Source organism: Sphaeramia orbicularis, chromosome 9 (assembly GCF_902148855.1).
Source record: "Sphaeramia orbicularis chromosome 9, fSphaOr1.1, whole genome shotgun sequence".
Taxonomy (NCBI): Eukaryota; Metazoa; Chordata; class Actinopteri; order Kurtiformes; family Apogonidae; genus Sphaeramia; species Sphaeramia orbicularis.
Window position 1 is genome coordinate 44,541,227 of NC_043965.1, and position 26,830 is coordinate 44,568,056.

The following is a 26,830-nucleotide window of genomic DNA, read 5'->3' on the forward strand; positions in this document are numbered from 1 at the left end:
CCAGTCTTTTGGTTAACCAGACATATGCCAGAACTCAGCCATATATTGCTGGTGCCTCCATATCTATTATGGATAACCTTAATCATACCACAGTTAAGCCTAAACGTTTTCATAATGCCAAAAGAAAGCCAAAAATGCCAAATGTATGCCATAATACTGCCCAAATATTTGCTCTCTGGGATGTGGTCCAGATCAAATGCACTGACACCTAGGTAGCTTTTCCTGTCTTAATATTGGTCCTATTTTTGGCCCCAATATTTTATTAAAAATTTATTAATTTTGGGATGGCTCAGAGCAAGATAATTTTTTATTTATTCATTTGAGGTTATCATTAGGTACATCCTGGGGGAAATATGTCTACATTTTTTTTTTTTTTTAACTTTCATTTGTATCTATATATTGGAAATGTAAAATATTTTGTGAAATGTGATTTTTTTTTTTTTTTTTTTTTATCTTACTTTGATGTAACATTATTATGTATATATACTTTTCAATTGTTCATTGTTCCATAAAAAGAAAAAAAAAAAGTCTACATTTCTGTTTTATTTTTGGGTTTAAAAAAATCTGGTCAAGTGCCAGATACCAAAATGTACTCAGTTTCACAGAAGGACCCAGTTTGTTTTATTTCTCAACAGTCTTTGCCTGTGTCATGTGCTTTTAATTTTTAAGGGTCAAACCGGAAGTGGGTATTTTCTTCTTCGCTTGTTCTTGAGTCACGTGACCCGTTTGAAGTGGGAGTGTAAAGATGGTCGCCGCTGTCACCAAGTCGAATCCGAATCGATTGAGAAGTTTGGGTTTTTTATGTCCAATGTTCCGTTTGAAAAACCTTCGTCAATTAACATGTTTATTTGTTGCCGTCTGGCTCTTGTTGAGCCCGTCGTTGGCACAAGAACAAGACTTTATGGAGGACTTTCTGAAGCGGGAGTATTCCCTGGTGAAGCCGTACCGAGGTGAGTTGACAGTCCGACAAACACCGGGACGGTAACCTAGCTAACTATGTGTGGCTTTTCACTGTTTGTCCGACCTAAACACGACTTTTACAGGAATGTTTCTATATTATTTCTCATTCTCTGACCGGTCTCTTGAAAGATGACTGCTGTATGTATTTGCTGTGTTGGGTAATAATTAACTAACAGGAACTTTGTGCCCCTTCGGCGCTTTTCTGAACTCATCTCAGCTAATGTCACAATACGGGAAATCACAGCCTCCTTTTACCCACACTTACACTGTCACTTTAGGCTCTGTTTACTAAAAAAAGATGAATGTTTACGTCCCAGATTCATGTCCATTTAATGTCAAGCTCAATGTAGTTAGAGTGCCATGTTTCCTTTGCAAATGTTCTGTAGAAATTCAGTATAATAGTCCTTCAACAATGCTTTTCATGTTTAAATTGTGAATTGTCTATAGATAGGGGTGTGTATTGGCAAGAATCTGGCGATACAATACAAATCACAATACTAGGATCTAGGGCTGCACGATTTTGGAAAAAAAAAAAACAACGATTTTTTTTCCCTCTAAAAACTCGATTTTCGATTTTTGGGTAAAACTACAAAAGACAACAGAAGTCAGCATGTCATTTTGGTGAGCAGCCCACAATGCAAGGCACTGCTCTGACCTCAAATATGTGATGGGATCACATGATGAACCCACAGAAGTTTATTTTTTCTTAATTAAATCTTTGTTGAATGAAGTAGAGTATACAAACAACTTATACAACAAGAAAATAACATAAGTTTGCCAGGGGGAATACACTATAATACGATGTCCAAATCAGTGCAAATACTTATGTTTTTTATAGCCTTTTTGTTTCCAGATTTATCTAACAGCTTTAAATAACGCTCAGCATTTTTCAGAAAACAAATATTTGGTTTTGTGTTACAGAACTTACCTATGTGAATGAAAAATTTAGCAAGAAAGAGGACTAAATCAATTATTTTAAAAAAAAAATGTGTGTGTGTTTTTTTTTTCTTTTTGGGGTATCTGGGTCCACAGAAGTGATACCAATGTAAGTCAGTGACAGGCATCAGTCGTGCGTGCGTGGACCACGTTAATATGAGTGATCCACATGCGGTTCTATTTAAACTGGGGGATCTGTGCGTGGAACAGACAGACCGACCCAGGACACACTGGAGGGATTCTGTCCCTGGAGCTGGTAGATGTGTGTGGGCAGGGGGCTGTCTGGGCTCCTCTGCTGAGGCTGATGACCCCGAGACCCGGACCCGGTTCGGAAGAAGACAGCACGGTACGGATCCGGGACAACAGAAGATGAGTGATCCACATGCAGTTCTGTTTCAGTTGTGGGATCCGTGCTTGAAGCCACGGCTTACATTGCTATAAGTACTGCGGGCTCATTAACACATTTAAAGTCCGGTCATTACACGGACTTCTGTGACAGACCGCTGTCACTGATAGGAGGAGGAGCCTATGGTAGCCCGCAAGCGCGCGGCCCGGAGGCATGAGAGAGATGAAATCGATTTTATGATTTCCCTTTTTTAAAAATCGTCCTAATTTAAAAATCCAATTTCGATTTAAAATCGATTAATTGTGCGACCCTACTCGGATCACGATACAATATATCACGATATATCACGGTACTGTTAAAAAGGCAGCTTTTTGTTTGTTTCTTTTTTAAAAATTATTATTTCCTTGAAAAACTGAATTACACCAGAAATATGCACAAATATTAAACACATTTTGATTTGATCAAAACAAGATCTAATGCTATTTCACAAAATATTCCTGTGTTAAAACTTAAATAATGTTTTACAGACATTACAGTTTAAGATCCTGTTCAAATGTTAATATTCTATTAGTTTATAACTAAAATCATAATATTATTTTTGTGTAATCCCAACAAAAGAACTAACATTATTTAATAAGAGTGTTAAATAATAATAAATAAAATGTAAACAAAAAAGAAAAACAAAAATGAACCTCCACAAAATCTGCATCTGAATAAATACCTAAAAATATCGATACAGTACTTCTTGATATCGATAAGTTTTGCGAAATGAAATATTGCGATATACTGCAGAACCAATATTTTCTTACACCCCTATTTATAGATGGTCTGAATTCATCTGTTACTTGTTATTGAGAATATTAGGTTTTGTGGCCATATACAAATATAGCAAATGCACCTTATTTCTGTGTTCAACCAAACAATTATAGTGTCTTTTGCTAGATTTCTGACTCACATTTGCACACATTAAACTCCTAATGCCTTTTCTGTCCTAATTCTTATTTTTATTGTTTTTAATTGTACAGCTTTCAGTGTTTTTTTTCTTGTATTTTATTATTTTATTTTGGTTTTTATTTGTTCTTCTGTATAGCACTTTGGTCCACTGCTGTCATTTTCAAGTGCTTTACAAATAAAGTTGGACTGGATTGGATTTCTGTCCAAAGCTACAACAAGGTGTTGACAAATGAATGAAACCACAGCTAGTTTGTGATCACTTATCAGTTTTAGTAATCTTTTAGTAATCTCCAGCTTTTTAAATGTTAATATGTTGTGTTTCTTCACCCCTCTGTGATGGCAAAGTGAACATCTTTGCATTTTGGAACAAAGAAGACTTTTGAGTGTGTTATTGTGAGTTCTGGGGAGCACTTTTTCACCTTGGACTTGGACTTTCATCTTGGACTATATTCATCGATCAAACAATTTATCAGGAAAGTAATCAGATTAATTAACAATGAAAGTAATCATTAGGGAGTTGCAGCCCTGTTGGTGACAAATGTTGACTTTTCACTCTTTTCTCAGTGGTAAATTACATCAACCATGAGCCGGTATTTATTTTATTTTGCCTTTATTTAACCAGGTAAGTCAAATGAAAACCAGTTCTCATTTATACTGATGACTTGGCCAAGAGGCAGCACAAAAACAGGACAAACAACAAAAAGGGATACAGCCACAACAAACAGTATTATATTTGTCACTGGGCCTGGCCAAGTGAACATGAACATCAGGGTCAATTTCTTTTTTTCTCTAAAACAATACTCTTGATTACTCAGCATGGAAGACATATGTTATTGCCACAAACGTACTAAACTACAAATGTAATAAAAATTTGCACCTTTTAACGAAATAATCCCACAAATAGAATAACGTTCCCACAAGTGTAATAAGTCCCCTACCACAAACGTAATACCTCATTTTCCCACAATGTGCTCCTACCCTCTCCATTGTTATCATAATTATATCCAGATATGTTATTTACATGGTTCAAACATAGACTTCTATTATAAATAATGAGAATAAATAATATCCAGTTCATACTGAAGCTTTCATAATTAAACCTTTTACCCATTCTGTTTTGTTCCTCCACTTATATTTGTAATTAAACACTTATTAATCTGGAATTAGTACCATGTGGTGTAACTGCAACATTTGATCATTCTAAAAAGGCAAGTATCCAAAGGACAAGAATAAATGGGAAGAAAAATAAAAATAAATAAATATTTCTGCATTACGTAAATGTATGTGATATACTAATTTATTACATTTGTGGGAAGTTATCACAATTTTGAAAAGTGAAGATTTTTACTGTCCCATAAATGTAATAAATTCCCACAAATGTAATTATTATTACGTTTGTGGGAAGTGAGGTATTACATTTGTGCTAGGCAACTGTTATTATGTTTATGGGAAAGTCACTACATTTTTGGGATTATTACGTTAAAAGCTGCAAATTTGTATTACGTTTGCAGTTTATTACGTTTGTGGGGTTAACAGACACTTATCTCTAGTTTCTAAACCTGTGTTTATTTCACTTGTACCTGAATTACAACTGCAATTATGAGAAAATATATGAGAATACAGTGTAAATGAAGAACAGTAAAGGTTGTAAATGAATGTATACAGCATAAATATAATGCAGAATGTAAAAAGCAATGTGTACATAACTATGTTCCAAATATATGCCTGTGTCTCATCTTTGTCTCATCTTATATTTCATAATAATCAAATACTATAATGATTTTGAATGTTATTTATTATAGAAAACAGCAGAAAGATGTGTCTTAAATATAGTAATGAAGCATATGTCGCCAAAGACTGATAATTTTATCAGTATCTTAGTAAAATCTGTGATTATTATTTTTATTATGGTGCATCACACTGAACAAACACCTCACTCTTTTTGGATTCTCACTCCGTTACCTTGAATTAATGTCTTTTAAAACTAAAATAAAAATGATATCAGTTTCATTTTTGGATATAATATACTCTCATATATTAAGAAAAGTGTGGTATGCTAAATATTTGCACTTTCCTTGAGGAATAGCACTTTTTGGTATTTTTTCCAAACCTTGTATAACTGCTGTATATTTTTCCTCACTCTGTTACTTTATCAGTGATGATAAATTCATGTTTTTATTAAATATTTTTGATTATTATTCCTTAATGGCATGTCAAAGTACTTGCTTAGACCTACAATTTGAGCTATTATGGTTGCTGCTAAATTGATTTTTAAAAACAGATATGGAATGATTAGTATTTCTGCACATTAACTCATTTAGCCAGGCCCCACTTCATGTTGGAGTCTGGAAATCAGAAATGAAGGGGTGCTGATTTACTCTCTTGTTTCTGTTCACTTTTATTTGAGCCTAATAATGACTAAGATGACCATATTCTGGGCAGTAGTCTTACTGCATGTCATCCTATGTAACCTATGGTGAACACTAATGTGTGCGGTTGTTTTCCAGGTTTGGGTTTCTCTAGCTCTTCTCAGTGGGATCTGATGGGCACTGCCATGGTAACACCTGACTACGTGAGACTAACTCCAGATCTGCAGAGCAGGCAAGGAGCAGTGTGGAGTCGAGTTGTAAGTCTTCTGCAAGAATCTGCAACACATTCTGTACATACTGTTGTGTACCCAGACGTACTCCTTTTCCCCTGTAGCGACACCAGCTAGTTTTCGACTAATGGTGGTGCTGGTTTACACTTGGTGTTACCTGCAAACCTTCTAGGAAGTCGTCTGCTTTTCCAGCACAGCACAGTGCAGACGTCCAAGGCCAATGTTAGGTTTGTTGGTTTAGTATAGTTCTAATGACTGCACATATGCATTTATCAGCTTCTTTATTAAAATCCAATCTGGATATATGGGTCTGATCAAGTGGTAACACATGGACACATTTGGTGTTCAACAGTCTCTGTCATGAAAGAAGAGTAACTTATATGCATGTATGATACATATTTGAGTAGGTATTTATAAGCACTTTAACATTATGTATAACAAAATTTGGGGAGACAAAATCTTTAAGTGAAAAATTTAATTTTACTGCTCGGTAACACGTGGACTTGAAACAGGCATCGATTTTTTAAGCTTTACGCAAACATTCAAAACATGCAGTCCTCGACAGAAATTGATATCAAGTAGAATAAAACCTTTTAAATGTTATGTTCAACTATGCTGAAAATAAACTTTGGAGTAAAATATTAAAAAGTCTCTGTTATTGACATGAGAATGTGGTAACACATGGAGGACTCTTTACCATTGTATGCATCACCCAAAATGTTGATTTATTTTTTACAACAACAAACCAGATATAATCACAATGCTTTATTTAATGTATTTAATACTAACATGTGGACAGGGCCTTTTAAGCAACTCACAAATAAATGTTCAAACTCATAAATATCAATAACATTCACAAAATAATGAAAGTCTAATACTTGAAACTTAACAGTTGATTAACTACATTTTCAGATTTTTTAGATATAATTACCTCCGCCAAGGAGGTTATGTTTTTGCCAGGGTTTGTTTGTTTGTTTGTTTGTCTGTCCGTTAGTGTGCAACATAACTCAAAAAGTTATGGACAGATTTGGATGAAATTTTCAGGGTTTGTTGGAAATGGGATAAGGAAGAAATGATTAAATTTTGGTGGTGATCGGGGATGGGGGGGCCCACGGGGGGGGGGGGGGCACTGATCAGCCTTGGCGGAGGTCTGCGCTCTCCGAGTGCTTCTAGTTGTTAGTTGTCAAATACAAACTATATTTCTATGTCTGAGGTATGGTTATGGTGTAAAAAGTACAATTGATAAAATCATTTGTTACTTTTTTGGTGGTATTTTAAGTGGTATTTTTAAAAGGATAACAGTTCCATGAAATAGAGATCTTTAGCTAAAAAATGAACCTACTTGATAAATAATGTGTGCAAATGTTCTTTTTCATGTTGATGTTCACTTTTGCTTGATCGAAGTGTGTCCAGCAGGAAAAACAAAAGTTTCATGGACAATACAATTTCTATCAACCAAAGCGGTAGAATTTAGTTTTCACTTAACGTGTCTTTAACCCTTTTGTTCAGATAATATGAGATTTATTGCAGTAATTTTCTGAGGTCAACACAAGTCGGATGTTTCTAATTGCTTGTGCTGCCTGTTGGCATGGTGTTAGTGGTCACACTATGTAGTGACTTTAACGTTTGCAACCCATTTATTTTTTTATTATTTGTCTTTTAAGGCTGTGCACATATTTCTTGTATTTTCTTGTTGTATCTGAAAAAAAGAAAATGAGAAATAAATATGTTTGCTCATTTCAACTCTACAAAAAACAACAAAGCTAAAGGTGGAATAAGACTTTGGCGCATTAATTTTCTGAATTTTAACCCTGTAAATGCCAATTTGAATACGTAATGCCACTTGTTTTATTAAAAAACAAACAAACAAACAGAATATGAGATATTTTAATTATAATACGTGGTGGAGGGATGTTGCATTGTTTTATATCAGAGTCTTGTATGTGTCAAATATTACCAATAACACTGATTCCATTGCAACAGTAGTTTAAGAGATTTATTTTTGTGCATTTTTGGCTCATGGGTCCCCAGAGAGTGGGTGTAACTCTTGTGTAATCGCCAGCTATTTGGTTAATAACTGTAATTTAATTATGGATTATAGTAACTGTAACAGATTACAATTACAGTCTATATTTGTAGTGTACATTGTAATTATGTTGCGGTTTAACCCATAAGGACCCAAACAGCCACCGGGGACACAAACCATCTACTGATCTAAATGTTTTAATACCTGCTGATCCACTAATCCTATCAATATATGTAAATAATTGGTGTAAAATACAGTTTTTCATCCTTTCATGGTCACCAGATATGACCCATTTGGATGTTCAGAGGCTCCATAGTGAACGTGGAAATACTGTCATCTTCTACAACATTGATTCGTCAGTAAAACTCATGGAGTTGGATCAATGACAGTGGATGGAGACACTAGGTTTATGTTATGTTAGTGATATATTTTGCTGAAAGTCACTTTTACTTCAGTTTTCTCTGTATTTGATAGAATAACCTTCAGCTTTAATCTGAGCTTTTATGAACATCTTCATGATCAGTAAATTAAATATGTTTATGTTTATGTTTATGCATTTGGCAGACGCTTTTTTCCAAAGCGACTTACAGGGGAAAACCAATCAAATCACTCAATCAATCAAATTTTATTTATATAGCGCCAGATCACAACAAAAAAGTTATCTCATGACACTTTATATATAGAGTTGGTCAAAACCAGACTCTAAGCCAATTTACAGAAACCCAACAGAATCCTCCAGGAGCAAACACTAGTGACTGGTGACAGTGGTGAGGAAAAACTTCCCTTTAACAGCAGAAACCTGGAGCAGACCCAGACTCCTGGAGGATGGACGTCTGCCTTGACCAGTTGGGGTTAAATAGAGAGGGTAAAGAAAGAGAAAAAGAGAGAGCGATAGAGATAGAGACTGGGGGAGAGGGGGAGTAGGGGGAGACACATGGACGCAGTTGAGGATAAGTGAGTGATGATGATGAAGGCAGGAGAGAGGCAGGACCACCGCAGCAGGTCCAGAGATAATCCTGGGAAAATCTGTGATAATCCTGGGAAAAACCTTATTAAAATATTTAAAATGGAATGTCTGACAGTGCTAGGACAGGAGGTACTCTCGGAAGAGCTGGGTCTTCAGGAGCTTCTTGAAGATAGGCAGAGACGCCTCTGTTCTCGTAGTGCTCGGTAGAACGTTCCACCAACGTGGAACGACCCATGAAAAGAGCCTGGACTGTCTTGTACAAGGTCTGGGGACCACCAGACAACATTCCCAAATATGGGAAAATACTTGATTTTTACTGTAAAAACACAAAATACAGAGGATAATATTATAATAAATGGTGATAAATCACTTAAGAAAAGTTAGATATAGAGGGAAAAAAAAACATTTTGGAACTGCCACATAAGTAACACTGGGTCTTTATGGGTTAATTATGTAATACTGGTGCTTGTAATCCTCTTATGCCAACCTACAGCATAACAACGTCAACGGACTGCATCATGTCTATGTACATAATGGTTCTAATAACTAGCCTTTACCCTTGCAGACAGATGCTACGCTACCTGATAATTGGTCTAGTTCAGGGGTCGGCAACCCTGGTCCTAGAGAGCCACTATCCTGCATGTTTTAGATGCGTCCCTCTTCCAGCACACCTGCTGGTCATTATCAGGCTTCTGCAGAGCTTGATGATAGGCTTATCATTTGTTTCAGGTGTGTTGGAAGAGGGCTACATCTAAAACGTGCAGGATAGTGGCTCTCTAGGACCAGGGTTGCCGACCCCTGGTCTAGTTGGTCACGGTAATCCTACTTTTATCCTTGAAGGAATCTGTTTTTGGTTCTAAACCAGCAAAGTGACGCTGCGGAACTGGTTTTTACAGCCGAGAGCCGGTTCATGCCTGTTGAAATGTCAAGAACTGGTTTAAGATGAGGCTTAAAAGGGAAAAGGAGTTTGTTTCAGTCACATTGTGAATAAACACAATGACATAATACATTCTGTCCCTCTTACATGAACCGGACACTAATTGAAATGTAAATGTTATTTAAATGGTTGCCACATGACGACAAAGGAAACGCATTCTATACAGAACATATAATTAACACATGAATAAGTGGCTTGTCTTCTTTGCTTGTGTTTTCCAGCCGTGTTACCTGAGGGACTGGGAGCTGAAGGTGCACTTCAAAATCTCCGGCCAGGGAAAAAAGAACTTCAATGGAGATGGTCTGGCTCTGTGGCTGACCAAAGAGCGCATGCAGAACGGTAGGTAGAGACGTAGAAAGGAAGTGGAGATGTAACTGACTGTCTTGAGAAATGTGTTAAAAGAGAAGGATGTCAAACCAAGCACAAAGACCTTACACAACTACCTTTGAGGTTTTCTTTGTTTGTCTTTATTCATATTACTGGATATATTACAGGGCAGTTTTGGGGATTTCAACCTGTGGTAGTTACATGGATGATAAGCATGCTGTGAATGCTGTATTTAGGCACTTTTGTTTTAGTCTTATAGTTGATCAGAAGGGTTTTTTTTTTGTTTTTATACTTTATCTTTATTTGTTTTATCAACAGACAATACAACACAGAAACTAAGGGTCACTGGTTGAACACAAAATACTTAAATGACAGACAGTAGTAACTATGCTTTGTTTTGTTTATAATCGAGCCATTTTTTCCAGCACTTTATGAAGATATATTCCTTGCTAATAAGTCAATCTTTTGATAGAGTAGATTTCCTTTACTATAGCTAGCTGCTGATCGTCACGGGTTGCATCAGTTTTGAGCCAGTTCCTTGTAATGGCCTTTTTTGGAAGCAATTATAAGAATTTTAACTCTTTAAGTGCCAGACAGTTAAGGGGCTAATAAGCCTTAAAAGTGCCACAGAATTTGGCCGTTTTTCAGTATTTCGCGTCGTTTTTATAATATTTGAAGAATCCTGCAGGAAACCGCTCGGTAACATCCGACCGATTGCTGATTAGATCCAAAACGCACCGGACGCAGCCGATTCATTATTGATCGTAATTTGCATAATTCATAATAATAATAATAATAATAATAATAATAATCTTTATTTATATAGCACTTTTCATACATTAAAAACTGTAGCACAAAGTGCTTTACATATCAGTTTAAAAATCAGTACCGCCCCCCACCCACACCCACCCACTCACCCGCACACACACACACACACACATATACATGCAAACCCACATATACATGCAAACCCACAAGCTCACACATACTTAAGAAGACTGACTGAGCACGGGTAGACCAGAACAAAAATGTACAAGTAAAAGTAAAACATCAATTTAGGAGGCGCTGTCTCAGGGAGCCATCCGCACCAGGAGGCAGCCGCCGACCCCGGCGACCAGGCACCAGCAACACAGCCCCGCATCCCAACTAGTGGGAGAGGGCCAACTGGGACCCCCACCCACCAGAAAGGAGCGGACCCCAGTGAGAGAAGGCGCCACAGCCCCCGGAGTCCACAGCCGCCCCCCGGCATGGAGGGCTCCCTCTGATGAAACACCGGAGAATAAGAAACATTAAAAAGATATAAAAATATTATTCAGTCGCGTGACCTCAAATTCCCGTCTGCTTGGTCTCAAAAGGGGAACACAGAAAGAACGTCATCGAAATGTGAGAAAGAAATGGGGGTGGATGGTTTGTTTGTACACAAATGTGGCGTGTTCTCCAAAGCCGATCTGATCGGCCCGTGGCACTTTACAGGTTGTTTTCGTAAAGCCGATTTAATCGGCCCATGGCACTGAAAGTGTTAAAGAGGTATTTGTCTTCTTTCTCTATTGCATCACCAGGTAGCATTCCCAGCAAAAAAAACAAAACAAAACTTGGGGTCCTTAGGAATTGCGTAAGTCATAATGCCCCCAATTATTTCAAAAAGTCATTCCCAGAAACACTTCAATTTTGTAAATGTCCAAAAAATATGAGAGTGATCACCACTTTCGTGCCCACTCTAGTTGCTTTTCCATTGGACATATGCGCAAAACTTTAACGCTGTTTACTAAATGTAAAACAAAAACAGAAGTGTCTAATGTCAGTTTTTCCATTAAATCACAAATGCGATGATTTGTTTATTTATTATCGAGAGATGATATGAGAAGTCATTCCATAAACATGGGGACGAACGTAAATATTGTGTTGACTTACAGGTATGTTCATTATTATTACATATTACCCCTCTATTTCGTACTAAATGAAAAAATGATTCAGCTTCCTGGTGTGTCCACACATACCGCACCATGTTTCTTTTAAAACTCTTCTTCTTCGCTTGTTGTAACGTCCGTCAACATCTGTTTTTTTTTTTTTATATTCACGTGACTGTAGTTGCAGAAAAAGGTCTTTCCATTGCAGTTTTGCGTGATATACCATTTGCGCTATGCCCAAAAACCACCTCTTGCCAGTGCAAATTGTCGCTTTTCCATTTAGTCAATTTTTATTTATTATTATTTATTTATTATTTTTATTTATATCCTTGCAATTTGAGGGTCAATGGAAAAGCGACTACAGTCTCCAACAATAGTGTTGATGCCCTTTTACTTTAGTTGTGGATCAGAAGTATTTTGGATCCATGTTGTGACTCATGGGTCTGTAAGGTCTGATGATAACTCCTGAGGTGTTTTTGTTTTATATATTCACATTGTCAATGCGGGCATAGCAAAAAACACGGAACAGGACGCAAACTTATCCCTGAGCCCGTTTACATCCACACTAAAACTCTATTCGTTATCTGACTTCTGGAGTTATCAGATTATTAAAGTGATTGTATAAAAAGCATTATGTGATATGCTTATGATAATGAAAAATCGGATTAACACACCTGGACTTCTTCCCAATACTCCGATGTCTTTATGCATCTGTACCAGTTAATCTGATTTATTTAGGTCTTTTACATTATAGAATCATACAGGGTGTTTGCACAGGTCTTGAAAATCTTAAAAAGTATGGACTTTTGGTACACTGTTTTCCAGACCTTGAAAAGCCTGGAATTTTGTGTGAAAGTCTTAATAAAGTATGGAAAAAAGTTTCTCTCATAGTTGAATTTTAGAGTATACTCAAAGACACATAATCTTGTAAGATAAGAAATACACGAGGAAAGAATATAAAAAAACTGGATATGATTTCACTAACAGGTCAGTACTGGAATGATTCTAATGAAAATTGTTTGTGTGATATCCATGCACTTTTGTGAGTTTCATGTCTTGAAACCGTTTCTGTAAGTAAAACACAATTTACTGCAAATTGTGCATTCATTCATTAATATAATTATTAAAATGAAATTTTCTACTACACACAATGGGTACAATCTGAACCAAAAAAGTAGGCCCGCAAGTATAAAACTACGTAAAGTCAAGGTCTGGGGGAAAAAAATAGCAGTTTTGAAAAAATCTTGAATTTTTAGTTGGATAAAGAGCAAGTACACTGATCATAGAAACTGATTCTACCGTCACTACATACGTACATACTCTGAGAGAAATCTAATAATGTACTGAAACATCTAAACCAACATTTTTTTCCTATTATTTCTGAAGAGCATGTAAACACATCAGATCTGATTATTCCGATTATCTGATTACTCTTTGTTATCAGATTCTATTGGTCATGTAAACTAAACCTGGTTTGGTTCTTTTATCTTCCCTAAATTAACCAGGGTGATGTGGTTACAGTACATGTGGATGTGAAGGTTGTCGTGGTACTCTGGTGCAGAATAAATAAACACAAAACCTGCAAAGAGTGTGAAAGTCCATCTGCTGATTGTGAGCTTTTGAAAGAAATGAGCGTGTTCATGCAGTAGTTAAATGTGATAATTATATAGTAACTGTAGTATTACATGACGCGACTGGATGAAATAAGAGGGTCCATGCAACCTCTTGCCTCCGTCCCTCCCCCACTTTGAGTATTTAAAATAATAAAGTGTCTCCTTAGTCTTTAACTTTGTGTTCAACTCTACATGCTTGGCTTCAGTGATAAAAAATCACCCTTGTTGTTGTTTTGTAGCAGGAGTTTCTACATTTGGGTAAGCTGTGACTGAAAGGAAGTTGACATGAAAAAGTTCAGTTCCTTACAGTTTGCAGCCCCTCCCAACCTCAGAACTCACTCTGCTGCCACATCAGGTCTAGTTGCAGTCTGATCCATCAATACTCATAATTAGTCATTTTCTTCTGAGCTCTTTGACACTGATGATCAGGGTCTGTTGTATGAATGAGCCTCCTACTGGGTGTATTTTGTGTAGTAAATAAAGCCAAATTAATGTAAACTTCACTTGGAGAACATTATAGCCTTTTTTGGGTATTGCTTTGTTATTATCTGTTCTTCCAAAAGCCAAATATTTATGCACAATATTGGTAATGAAAATATCCCAAAATGATGTGTCCATATACAGTACAAATTGTTATGGAAAATACTGTAAAGATCTAGAATTTAGTGAAAATGAAAAGTTTGTAGTCAAATAACCTCAGATTTTCACAATTTTCCACAACCTCATTCAGGCCTTTAGATTACACCTTGGCTGGGCCGACTAACGGTGTGCCCAAATTAAATGTCCCCAAATTAGTGTCCCCAAATTAAAAATAAAAAAAGGCCAGAGCAGAGTGTAAACGAAAGTATTGACTCACTCGCCCCTGCTTTTTTCCTCCCGTAAAACACATCGGTTATAATATACAAGGCTTGTTCATAACGACAGAGAAAACATTGACAACAACAACAACACATATGTACCGAACAGGAAAGCACAAGTATTCATGCTTCCCGCAGAAGTCATATTTTGTGATAACGTTAGCACAAACACAGAATCCAAATGCAGAACTCCGACAACAAAAGTTAGTTCCAAAAGGTTTATTGTTCACACACAGGTGAAAAAATATAATGAGTGACAGAATCTTGAGGATAATGGTTGGGGATTTTCTCCTCAGATTCATCCTCCGGATCGAGGGCAGCAGCCCGTCTCCCCGAGCGGTGTTAGGAGTCTTTTCCCCGACTGGGGAAAAGCAAAGGGAGGTCAGGGACGGAAACAGGTCATACACAGGCAGGCTAACAATCGAGCAACAGGACATAAGGACTAGGCAAACTCACGTACCGGTAGTCAGGGCGAGAAGGTCAAAACCAGATCAGATGAGGCAGACAAAAACCGACAGGGATCAGGCAGAAGACGAGAAACCGAGGAATCCAAAACAGGTCAAAAAACAGGCAAGCAAACGAACAAACGAGGTCAAGTACGCTGGTCTGAACTACTGGAGTTACAAACTGGCGACTAACAAGGGGAAAAGACAGGGTGTAAATACACAAAAGGGAGGGAAGACAACTAGACACAGGTGGAGCAAATTAGGGCGGAGACAGGTAATCAGGACAGAGGTCAGGGTGAGCGGGGAACAGGAAGTAAAGACGACAGACAAGACACATGAGGGAAAACTTAACAAAATAAAACAGGAAGTGACACACAAAACATAAAAGACAGACAAGACCAGACTATTGTCTGGCAGCAGGTATGACATATTTGCGCCGTTTGATTGGTCTAAATCACCCGTTTCGGCCAATGAGAGGTGATGAGAGCTTGGAGATTGACTCGTACGTTGTACGCCAAAGGTTTTCTCTCAACAACCATGCCTCGTGGGCGACCTATAAATTCAGGCCGCTCACATAACAAACGCAGTGAAACATATGACATATGAATTATCTGCCTGCATGCAGTCCTGTGATTTTGGAATTAAAATCAGCTGGCCATATGCTGATCAATACTTCTGGAAATTAGACTTGTGGAATCCATGCCTTCATACTCTTGAATATATCTGAAATAGTCTGAGAAAACAGGAATTACTGTTGAAAAATCTAATCCCGCACCCACCCCCTCCGCCGATTCCAGCATCTGATGTGCCCAAATTAAGGTAATCTAAAGCCCTGCTCATTGCACCGTGAGCATTACAACCACAGCAATTAAACTTTCCAGGAAAACTGACCGAGTAATACAATTATTTTTATGACTTTTTTTTATAGGAGTTTAATGGTGTACTTGTTTGTACTGAACCATTTCAGTTCAGGGCCTTTGTTACAATACGGAGGTGTACCGAACGAATACATGTAGCCCTAGGTGAAGAACGCAAACACTCATCTTAAGTTTCCACACGAACCTGGCACCGCTGCAGAAACAAACACTCTTTATTCTGAAGCTGGGGTGCCGATAAGGGGGGTGTAAACATGACAACAGAGAGTATAACAGAGGCACAGAAGCCGGGTCGGACGTTTGAAGCGTGTTAAAGGCCCCCACAGAGTCAGACATATTTGACTCTGTGGACGCACATGTGTACTCAAGGCAGACTCAATTTTTACAACTGCGCAGACTCCTCAGTCACGTACTTGGTGTCACACAATGTAGGATGATGTAAATGTAGGAAATTCTCATGAGAAATGTACACTCACAGTCAATGAAACCTTTGAGACCATGTTTTTCGACATAATTTTATATTTTGAAACCCTAAACTGGAATTTTTTCATGACTCACTTGTTTAGGATATTGGCATACAGAAACAAAAATCTAAAGTTTCAAGAATAATTTCAAAACAAAAAACTTAAAAGAAAATGGCACCTGCCAAACACAAAGTCACAACAGTAGCGGTCCTGGTCGGGAGTTGTCACTCTCTTTCACCCTGGACGTGGTCTATCATCAACAGAGCCTGTGGTGTTGTGGCATTCAACCAGGTTTCTGATTGTGGGTTGGGAACAGCCCATACATAGGCCTGGCTATATCACTGGAGCTCAAACCGGCCTCCACCATACCCAGTGCCCAGAGACGTTGTTCAGGTGATAGACGTGGCATGATGCTGTTCACTGGACAAACAATGGTGGCCTTTTTTGGGCCTTTATATAGGCCTTCAAAACCAATCCTCAAATTGTGCAGATACCCACTGAGTATTACTCAATGTGTATTTGGTCCACTTTTGCAAAGAGACCAACCCATGTGCAATGAACCGTGACAACATGACAACTCATCATTATCTCAACTACCCGAGCACTAAGTCATCAATAAATCCACAATGAATAATTACAACCCCCCTACAAGTAGAAATATGCATACGTTTCTACCTCAAAGTTTCTATTGACTGTCAGTATAGAAAATTGGTATGCTCAACTATGAAACCTCAAATGTCCACGGACAGTGTGCACAGGGTCCGCATCGCGCACAGTTGGCCTGACTCTTTCAGTTTTCAGTAGATACAGAGCACACCCCCCTCTATACCCCCCTCTCACTGGTCTCCTTCACTGTACTGAAAATGTATTGAACCAAAGACCCCTGTACTGAAAATGTACCGTCACACCCCTACTACGCTGTAATCTGTGGGTGTGTTTGCTTTATTACCTCCGCCAAGGAGGTTATGTTTTTGCCAGGGTTTGTTTGTCTGTCTGTCTGTCTGTCTGTCTGTCTGTTTGTTTGTCTGTCCGTTAGTGTGCAACATAACTCAAAAAGTTATGGACAGATTAGGATGAAATTTTCAGGGTTTGTTGGAAATGGGATAAGGAAGAAATGATTAAATTTTGGTGGTGATCGGGGGTGGGGGGGCCCACGGGGGGGGCACTGATCGTTAGTGTGCAACATAACTTAAAAAGTTATGGACAGATTTGGATGAAATTTTCAGGGTTTGTTGGAAATGGGATGAGGAAGAAATTATTAAATTTTGGTGGTGATCGGGGGTGGGGGGGCCCACGGGGGGGGGCACTGATCGTTAGTGTGCAACATAACTCAAAAAGTTATGGACAGATTTGGATGAAATTTTCAGGGTTTGTTGGAAATGGGATGAGGAAGAAATGATTAAATTTTGGTGGTGATCGGGGGTGGGGGGACTCACGGGGGGGGGCACTGATCATTAGTGTGCAACATAACTTAAAAAGTTATGGACAGATTTGGATGAAATTTTCAGGGTTTGTTGGAAATGGGATGAGGAAGAAATGATTAAATTTTGGTGGTGATCGGGGGTGGGGGGGTCCCACGGGAGGGGCGCAGACCAGAAAATTTCATCCAAATCTGTCCATAACTTTTTGAGTTATGTTGCACACTAACGGACGGACAAACAAACAGACAGACAAACAAACCCTGGCAAAAACATAACCTCCTTGGCGTGGGGGGGCCCACGGGGGGGGCCACCGATCAGCCTTGGCGGAGGTCTGCGCTCTCCGAGTGCTTCTAGTTCTATCATACATTTGTCATTATTATTTTTGCAAACAATCTGGGTAAATGCAAGTTACAACTGTAGAAAAGAACACTTCCAAAGAATGAGGGGGACAGGGGAATGGATTCGTGTATGATGTGATAACTTGTCTGTAGCATCTGAAAATGTCCTGGAAAAGTCCTGGAAAATAATGTCAGGGAAAGAGTGGGAACCCTGATTACAGCTTGATTACTTTTTTTTCATTCTTTTCCAGTCTGTTGTATGAATACGTCTGCTTGATTCTTAACAAAATTAGCTTCTGAACACAAAACTCAACCAAATGGCAAAGTCATATACATTTACAGAATGTTCTTATTTGTCTTTTGTCTTTGTTTATAGGTCCCGTTTTTGGCAACATGAACCAGTTCACAGGTTTAGGGATTTTTGTGGACACTTACCCTAACATTGACAAAAGCCATGATGTAAGTACAATTCTGAGACACTGGTAAATACAGACATTATCTCCTGTAAACCTCACTCCACTGGTGCTGCCTTCCATCACCTACATGATTAAAATAATGTGAATACTTTCATATTCTTTTTCCTGCCTCCCTCTCAAATACACAGAAGAGGCAGCTTGAAACACAGGTAGCATCAAGTCCAGTTGTGTTTATCCCACAAGATGTTGAATGTTTATCCATCTGAATGCGTCGTCACACGTCGTCTCATTTCACACTTCACACTGTTTTAATTCATCAGTGCTGCATCGAGTCACTGTGATGTTTCATCTCAAATGTGTGATTTGTGATTCATACATAGACCGACATCTTGAATGCCATGAATCATCTGCATTATGGTCAGTGTTTAGCCTTTGACCTCCTCTATTTTTCACAGAGGGCTTTTCCATATATATCAGTAATGCTGGGGAACGGGACTCTGACATACGACCACGATCGTGACGGACGCACCACCGAGCTGGGAGGATGCACCGCCATAGCACGCAACTCCATCTACGACACGTTCCTGCTCATAAGATACGTCAAAAACAGACTGACGGTAATGCAACAGTGTATTCACAAACCTCTGTATTATACTATGGCATCCAAAAAATGTAATTATCACAGGGTCTTAAAAAGTCTTAAAAGTCTAGAATTTACAGATCTGCATTTAATACCTTAAAAAAGTCTTTAAAAGGTATTCAATTTAATTGCCATAAACTTGTTTGCTGTATTGTGTTTAAATGTTCAAACTGCAAAGAAAGTAATGTTTGTCGACTCAGTTCTACCCTGACAATTTATATTGAAATTAGGAACCGATTATTGCTAACTTTGCAGCCCCTGGTGAGAAATGGCTCGGAACAGTGGGAATCAAGATATTGGACTAAATAAATACATTTTCATAAATTCTAGGAGTCACAAATTTCTGCCAGTATGGCTGTAATATGGGCATTAAATTCAGTTCTAAGTAGTCTTAAAAATGTCTTGAAAAGTCTTAAATTTAACTTGTAGAAACCTATAGGAGCCCTGTATCACTTTCTCCGGAGTGGTAAACGCACACAAAAAAACTGTCTGCACAACTGTATAGAACATTAAAATATACTGTATTTCCTTACCTATGAACCAGTGGTCATTTACAAGCCAGAACTCTAATAATAGCCAATATCAAGGCTGACAAAAACCAGTAAAAGCCACTCCTGAATTTCAGCCCAGCTACAGGGTTCTCAAGGGGTCTTAAAAAGCCTTAAAAATCTTGAAATTACAAATCTGCATTTAATACCTTAAAAAAAGTCTTTAAAAGGTATTACATTTTCTATGGTAGGTCCTGAGTTCTGTTGCCATAAACTTATTGGCTGTATTGTGTTTAAATGTGTCTGGGAAATGTCCAAATCACAAAGACGGTAACATTAATCGACTCAGTTCAACCCGTTCAAACCTGACCATTTATATTGAAAAACTGTCATGTGTAGAAAGAAACAAGTGTGACAGGAAGACAATGTTGACACAATAAAAGCCATGTTAAGCAGTTAATGGTTTCTATGCACTGAAACAGCACAGGCTTTTATTTAGAAAGGGGATGGGAAGTGTTGTGTTTGCAGAAAAGTGTAGAAACACTGGTTTTAGCATCACAATGGTAAACAAATCAAGACGAGGTTTTGTGCTAAATTCAACCATTTCTTCGTATTGGAGGAAGGATATTAGAAATGAAGGTCTGCTTCTAATTCAAATAAAAGCCTCTTACCTTCTGCAGCTGAGGTAAATCAAAACCTCAGCCACTATTTGAGGAAATATAACACATTTTATTTACAGCTCCATCTTAAAGAAAGTCTGCTGCTTGCCCCAAGTTTGGCAAATAAAATCTACAGAAGATGTTTTCATCAAGTTTTTAGAATCATCCAAGTTCATTTTTAATTTCATCTAGTTTACATAATGAAGTGACATGAAACAGTGTCAGCATCTGTGACTCATGTTAATGTTCTTGAAATCATATATATGGACATTGGGATCTTTGTCCTCTGTTTAACTGATACATTATATAAGGTTCTACACTGTAGTTATACTTTATAAGACAGGAAGTTGTAATTGTCATGTATATCATATATTAACAGTATGTGATATCACTAGACAATATGAGAAACATTTTGCTTCTTATCTTCCGAATATCACAAAGTAACTTGTTCTGGAAATTGAAAAATAAATGAGTCAAACTAGAAGCACTCGGAGAGCAAAATTTAATCATTTGTTCCTTGTGCCAGTTTCAACATTTCCTGAAATTTTCATCCAAATCTATCCATAACTTTTTGAGTTATCTTGCACACAGACAGACAGACAGACAGACAGACAAACCAACGCCGGCAAAAACAGAACGTCCTTGGCGGAGGTAATAAGGATTTGAAATGACCATGTGGAATGACCATATAAATACAGGGCTTCCGCAGGTCATTAAAAAGCATTAAAAGTCATTAAATAGATTTTGTGAAAATTAAGGCCTTAAATGGCATTAAAAAGCATTAAATTCGATGTCCAGAGGTATAAAAACATTAAATACACTTGATGGAAGAAAAACATTGTTATTCACGATTTATTTTGATCATATAAACATTTAATAATTTTGATCGGAAGTATAGTGTGATGATTGACAGGTGGAACCCTTTAATTGGCTATTGTTTACGGCCGGCGCATGAAGTCACAACACCGGATGCTTGGAATGCAACGTGTTGTAGCATCATGCTCATGCTGTGGCGAAAGAGGGGAGGGAATATTAACAAATGTCGGTAAAATGGGAAAATGCAAGTTTCAGTAGAAGTGGTTGGAGGAGGAACTATTCAGAACCAGGTTTAAGCCAGTCGACAGTAATCCAGAGATGCGTTTTGCAGCGTGTGCAAAAAGATCTTCAAAATTTGCACAATGGACGTCAACGTGGTGAAATCACACATGCTGTCAGATAGTCACAAGTCTGCGATTAAAGGCAGGCAGCAGTTGACTGTACCAAACTGTACCTGCAGTTAGACATGGGTATTAAATTTGTTTATAGTGGCATTAAAAAGCATTAAATTAGATTTGCAGAAACCCTGAAATAACCTTGTCTCTGATCAGACGTCTTCACAAAAGCTATTTTAAAGCAGGAGGTTTTGATATTTATGTCTGATGGTTTTTCATTCTCTGGCCTCCAGGTCATGACGGACGTAGAGGGAAAACAGGAATGGAAGGACTGTGCCGACATCACAGGGCTGCGTCTGCCTTTGGGTTACTTCTTTGGTGCCTCATCTGCCACTGGAGACCTATCAGGTGATTAAATATTCAGAACTATCTGAATTATATGTCACCCCCTGGAAGGAGTGTTTAATGAAAGGACAGTCAGTGAAATGACACTTGAATTATGTCAGAGGGAGCTGGTGCTGAGGTGAACTCAGATAGGACCTGGTACTTCCTAAGCTTTAACAATTTGAGCTTGTGTCCATTCTGTGTGTTATTTACTGACTGGTGCGTTCTGACTTAGACAACCACGACATCATCTCGATGAAGCTGTACCAGCTGTCGGTGGAGAGGACCACTGAAGAAGAGGAACAAGAGGAGGTCCTCCTACCAAGAGTCGACAACATGGATCAGTTCCAAGGTAAAGGCAGCACAGACCACTGTTAACTGTTTATTTTCTGACATACTGTGGTCTTCTGCAGTGCTATACATTCTTACCAACCTTCCTGACAGTCTTACTATGAATAGAATCCTTCTGTTTAGTGCATCTAACACTCTTTGCTGTATCCAGTCATTTACACGTTTTCATATTTTTTTATTTAACCTTTATTTAACCAGGAAAAAAGATTCCATGTTGATAGTGTGATATTGTCACAACTAGATTAGATTAGATTACATTAGATTACATTAGATAGAACGTTATTGTTCCCTTGGGCAGGCAGAGTCTTCAGGAAGATCCAATAGCAGCAAAACACCAAATGTGCAGTATAAGAAATATTATAAGAAAATAGTAATACGATAACTACAAAAAAAAAAAAAAAAAAAAAAAAAAAAAAAAAAAATATATATATATATATATATATATATATATATATATATATATATATATATATATATATTAAAAAAAAAACTGTTGTGAAAAAACAGGCAGTTGCACATTGGAAAGTACTGGTAAAAATATGAAGATAATTTTGTGTCTTTATTATGCAAGCAAAGAGAAAAAAGGCAAACAAAAAATACAGTTTTGGAAAAAAAAATAAAGATTTGAAAACAAAAATGAAGGTTGGAAAATATTTAACAAAATCGATTATGTTCTCATTTTCTTTCATTTCAAATCTGAAACTTCTGCTTGTGGGCCAAAATGTCTTGTCATTTTAAAAGTTTTATTTATAAGTCTAAAGGTTTTACACCTCTAAATCTTTGCAAATCAAAAAGGTTTGCTTACAAGTTCAAGTGGTACTTACTTCTGGGTCAAAATCGTTAGGGAGTAAGGCAAGGCAGGTTTATTTGTATAGCACATTTCATGTACAAGACAATTCAAAGTGTGTTACATAAAGCATTAAAAGTATTACAGCAGAAGCAATAAAAAGTATAGGCATGAGAAAAACAAACTAACAAAAATATTAGATAAATAGATAAACAGATAAAACAGACAAGCAGATAAAACGGATACAAATTTTTAGCTTAAAAGAAACAGCGCAGATCTGAATTGATGAATATAAACTCTATTCAAATGCAGCTGAGAACAGGTGGGTCTTGAAGCCGGATTTAAATAAACTTAGTGTTTCAGCTGATCTGAGGTTTTTTGTAGGTTTTCTGAGGTTTGAGTAGAAAAGTTTTGCGTGTCAAAACCTCACCACAGTACTGTGGCAACAAGAGGCCAATGAGTTCATGGAACAGTATCCATGATAGACTCTGCAACAAAATGTCCTCACTGCTTATTGTCAGAGTACAAATGCTAACATTTGATTGGCTCTGTGGAAAAAGACAAACCCAGATTTCCTGCCACAGTACTGTGGCAGTAACCATTACTTGTCTGTTATCTGTTGTATAAAGTTAGCTTTTTGTATATTGTAGGAGTATTTAGTATATTTTAATATTTTATCTCTGTAGTTTTTATATATTCCAAATATTTTCAATATATATTTCCAGTATGACAGTGTGATATTTTTTGCTAAACTGAAACAGAGCTGATGAACTGATTTTCATTGTTCCTGTAATAGTGACAATAAAGGTCTATTCTATTCTATTCTATTCTATTCTATTCTATTCTATTCTATTCTATTCATCATCAATTCTGTTTGAGCAGTTTCTTGTAAAAACAGAAAAAATATGATATATATGTATGTATATGAATGTGACAAGGACCTTGGAAAGATCAGTGGTTTGGCTTAGATGGATATTTTGCTCATCAAAAACAGAGTAGAATAATAAGAATGTAGTTTGTTACAGTTGGTTGAAAGTTGAAGAACCAAAGCGTGAATGTGTCCATAATCACTGTCATGTCCTTGTGCTTTTCAGTGGAAGTGGAAGACGAGGGCACGAGCGGCGTCCACCTCTTCTTCACCTTCCTCTTCTCTGTCCTCGGCCTGGGCGTGCTGGCAGTGGTGGGCCTGATTGTTTACGGACGCTGGAAGGAAAACAGACGCAAGCGTTTCTACTGATGCGGCCTGATTCTCGCAGATTCTCCCAGAATGTACCTTCCCCCGACTGACACAAACCACGACAATGCAAGGACTGCAATAGCTTTATTAAAACCGTACACTGTTTGGTCAAGAGCCAAGAGAACATAAACAAGACGAACAGATAGAGATCGGAAACACGTGAGCTGTCTGCGACATCTTATCTAGTGTTAAGAGAGCGTGACGAACGGCCGCGCTTGTTGAATTTTGTGCGTTAAAATGTCATCTCAGCGGGTCTGCGGCGTCACACTTTAAAGTTTGCCCATAGGTGACAAACGCAGAAGCAAAATCCCAGATGCTGTGTGTAGTTTACTGACGTCCTGCTGCAGGATTTCGTAGTGCTAACATTTAAAGTTACTGCCACGCGGTGAAGACCAACTAATGACCGGAGGATCACCGCAGACCTCCGATTGCACTGAACAGGTCAAATTAAATGCTGCACCTTTGTGAGAAACATCAGGCAAAGCGCTTCAATCAGAGCATGAAGTCGATTCATGTTTAGAGTTAAGACGGTGATGTGTGAAGTGCCTCGCTGTAGGACCAACTCAAAAGCATGTCCATTGGCTCCAGTCTGTAGCAGATGGAGCTTTATTGAAACTCTTTATGTCACAGGTGTCAAATATGCGGCCCGGGGGCCAAATCCGGCCCGCCAAAGGGTCCATTCTGACCTGTGGGATGAAAGTGCAAAAATTAACCTGAACAGTCAAGGTTGTCCAAATCATTTTGGTTCAGGTTCCACATACAGACCAATGTGATCTATAGTAAAAATAACAACACAATAACCCATAAATAATGACGACAAATTTTCTTTGGGAAAAAATATGTTGAAAAAATTAAGTGAAAAAAATAACATTACACTGTGAAAATATTTACATTTACAAAACTATTCTTTCACAATAAAATGCAGATAAATACATAAATAAAAACAGAGGTGAACAACCCGAAATGTGCAATTTTACCAATATTCTGCCTGTTACTAAATGTTTTGTGCATTTATGGATCCATTGTGATCTGGAGTTGTGTTAATAATAAGAGATGGAATATTGTAGAAATTGTTCAAATTTTAGTACCAAACTTTTCTTCCAAAATTTTAACAATATTCTGCCTGTTGCCAAATGTTTATGTAACACTGTGTGTAATGTACATGTATAAATAAGTCGAGGCACAATATTGTTAAAATTGCACTAATTTTTCAAATGAAATGTCTGTTTTTTTCAGGTTATTCACATCTTTTTTGTAAAATGTAAATGTTTTCATAATTTAATTGGGGCTTTTTTTGCACTAAAACAAAAAGAAAAGCTTGGATTTGTCATTATTTATAGGTTATTAAGTCATTATTTTCCTGGTCTGGCCCACTTGAGATCAAATTGGGCTAAATATGGCCCCTGAACCAAAATGAGTTTGACACCCCTGCTTTATGTCATCAGTTTGTTTGATCAATTTTCTGTCCCAACATGCAAGAGAATCCAGCAGAAACATTTCATCCACTAGTTGAACCTCATGTCCTGTTCCTATCGCCGTAGCCTTTTCTTCTAGTACGCACTGTGAATTTAATGACAGGATCCTTAGTCTAATGTGAGTGTAGGTGAACTGAAGTACGCGGCCACAGACGCTGTTTACCGTCGAGCCGTTCATCCTGTAATGAAACCTGGTAAATCAGCGTCGGGGTCTTTCGTGCCAGCTCATGCTTTTACCCCTGACGTCCACTGGATGTCACTCTCGTGTTCCAGCTCCATCACGCCTGCCGGAGCGCTCAACACAATGTTTACACACTGACTCCTCCTGCTCTAAAGCGTGGAATTCACTCACAACCTCATTAAAAACAGGGGAATTCAGTGGCTGTTGACATGAACTCATTTGTTGCTAACATTATTTTTGCTTATGTTGAAAATCAAAGTATGTAATATAGATGTTTAGGAAAGGATCAGCAGCCACAGATGACCCTCCACTTCTGCTTGTGGAGGTGAAACACAGATACATACAGTGGAAAACAGGGTTATGGGTCTGAAGTCTAGACCTGTGGGTACTAAAGGTTAATACCACACAACATGGCAGGTATTTAATATTCTGCATGAGTCCAGTTTTATTTAATTAACCTTTTAGAGCAGGGCCGTCAAACTCAATTGAGTTCAGTTAGGGATGCACCAATACCACTTTTTTCCAGACAGAGTACAAATACAAGTACGTACGTTTGAGTACTTGCCAATACCGAGTACCGATATGAGTACTTAATAATACAATTACAGTTCTTACTTACTTTTGTAAATGTGCTTTATTGTCGTTGTCATTAGTCTGACTTAGAACAAAGTGCTGCTACTGACATTTAATGCGTTGGAATGAGCGTTTCTCAATCAATCCACCAGGGGGCGCCACTCTTAATTAACCATACTGGACAAATACCACTAGCGGTGTGTATTGGCAAGAATCTGGTGATACGATTCAAATCGCAATACAAGGATCACGATACGATATATCATGATACTGTTAAAAAGGCAATTTTTAATTTGGTTTTGTTTCTTTTTTTAAAAGATTATTTCCTGGAAAAATTGAATTTCACCAGAAATGTGCACAAATACTAAACACATTTTTATTTGATCAGAACAGGACCTAATGTTATATCATAAAATGTTCCTGTGTTAAAACTTAAATCATATTGTACAGACATTACAGTTTAAGATCCTGCTCAAATGTTCATATTCTGTTAGTTCATAACTAACATCAGAACA

At 37.7% G+C, this 26,830-nt stretch overlaps 1 protein-coding gene across 3 annotated transcripts; it reads left to right on the forward strand.

The window, feature by feature from the left end:
• Positions 1-730: 730 nt before the first annotated feature.
• On the forward strand, positions 731-26,231 carry LOC115426473 (VIP36-like protein). 3 transcript variants are annotated; one of them, XM_030144611.1, is made up of 10 exons: positions 731-950; positions 5,704-5,822; positions 9,947-10,064; positions 18,350-18,432; positions 18,578-18,598; positions 18,845-19,006; positions 21,621-21,735; positions 21,947-22,063; positions 23,944-24,718; positions 25,532-26,231. In XM_030144611.1, the coding sequence occupies exons 1-9, from the start codon at positions 746-748 to the stop codon at positions 24,084-24,086; spliced, it is 1,083 nt and encodes a 360-aa protein (XP_030000471.1). In that variant the 5' UTR covers positions 731-745; the 3' UTR covers positions 24,087-24,718; positions 25,532-26,231. The 3 variants fall into 3 exon arrangements, with proteins under 3 accessions (XP_030000471.1, XP_030000472.1, XP_030000473.1); XM_030144612.1 differs by having other exon boundaries at positions 23,944-24,709; XM_030144613.1 differs by lacking the exon at positions 18,578-18,598.
• Positions 26,232-26,830: the final 599 nt, after the last annotated feature.

What these genes read in the sequence shown, in the direction of transcription:
- LOC115426473 (XM_030144611.1), top strand. Translation starts at nt 746, where the DNA reads ATGGTCGCCGCTGTCACCAAGTCGAATCCGAATCGATTGAGAAGTTTG. An exon ending in CAAAGAGCGCATGCAGAACG is followed by an intron (nt 10,065 to 18,349) that starts GTAGGTAGAGAC and finishes CTTTGTTTATAG; the next exon opens with GTCCCGTTTTTGGCAACATG. An exon ending in AGAGGCAGCTTGAAACACAG is followed by an intron (nt 18,599 to 18,844) that starts GTAGCATCAAGT and finishes TATTTTTCACAG; the next exon opens with AGGGCTTTTCCATATATATC.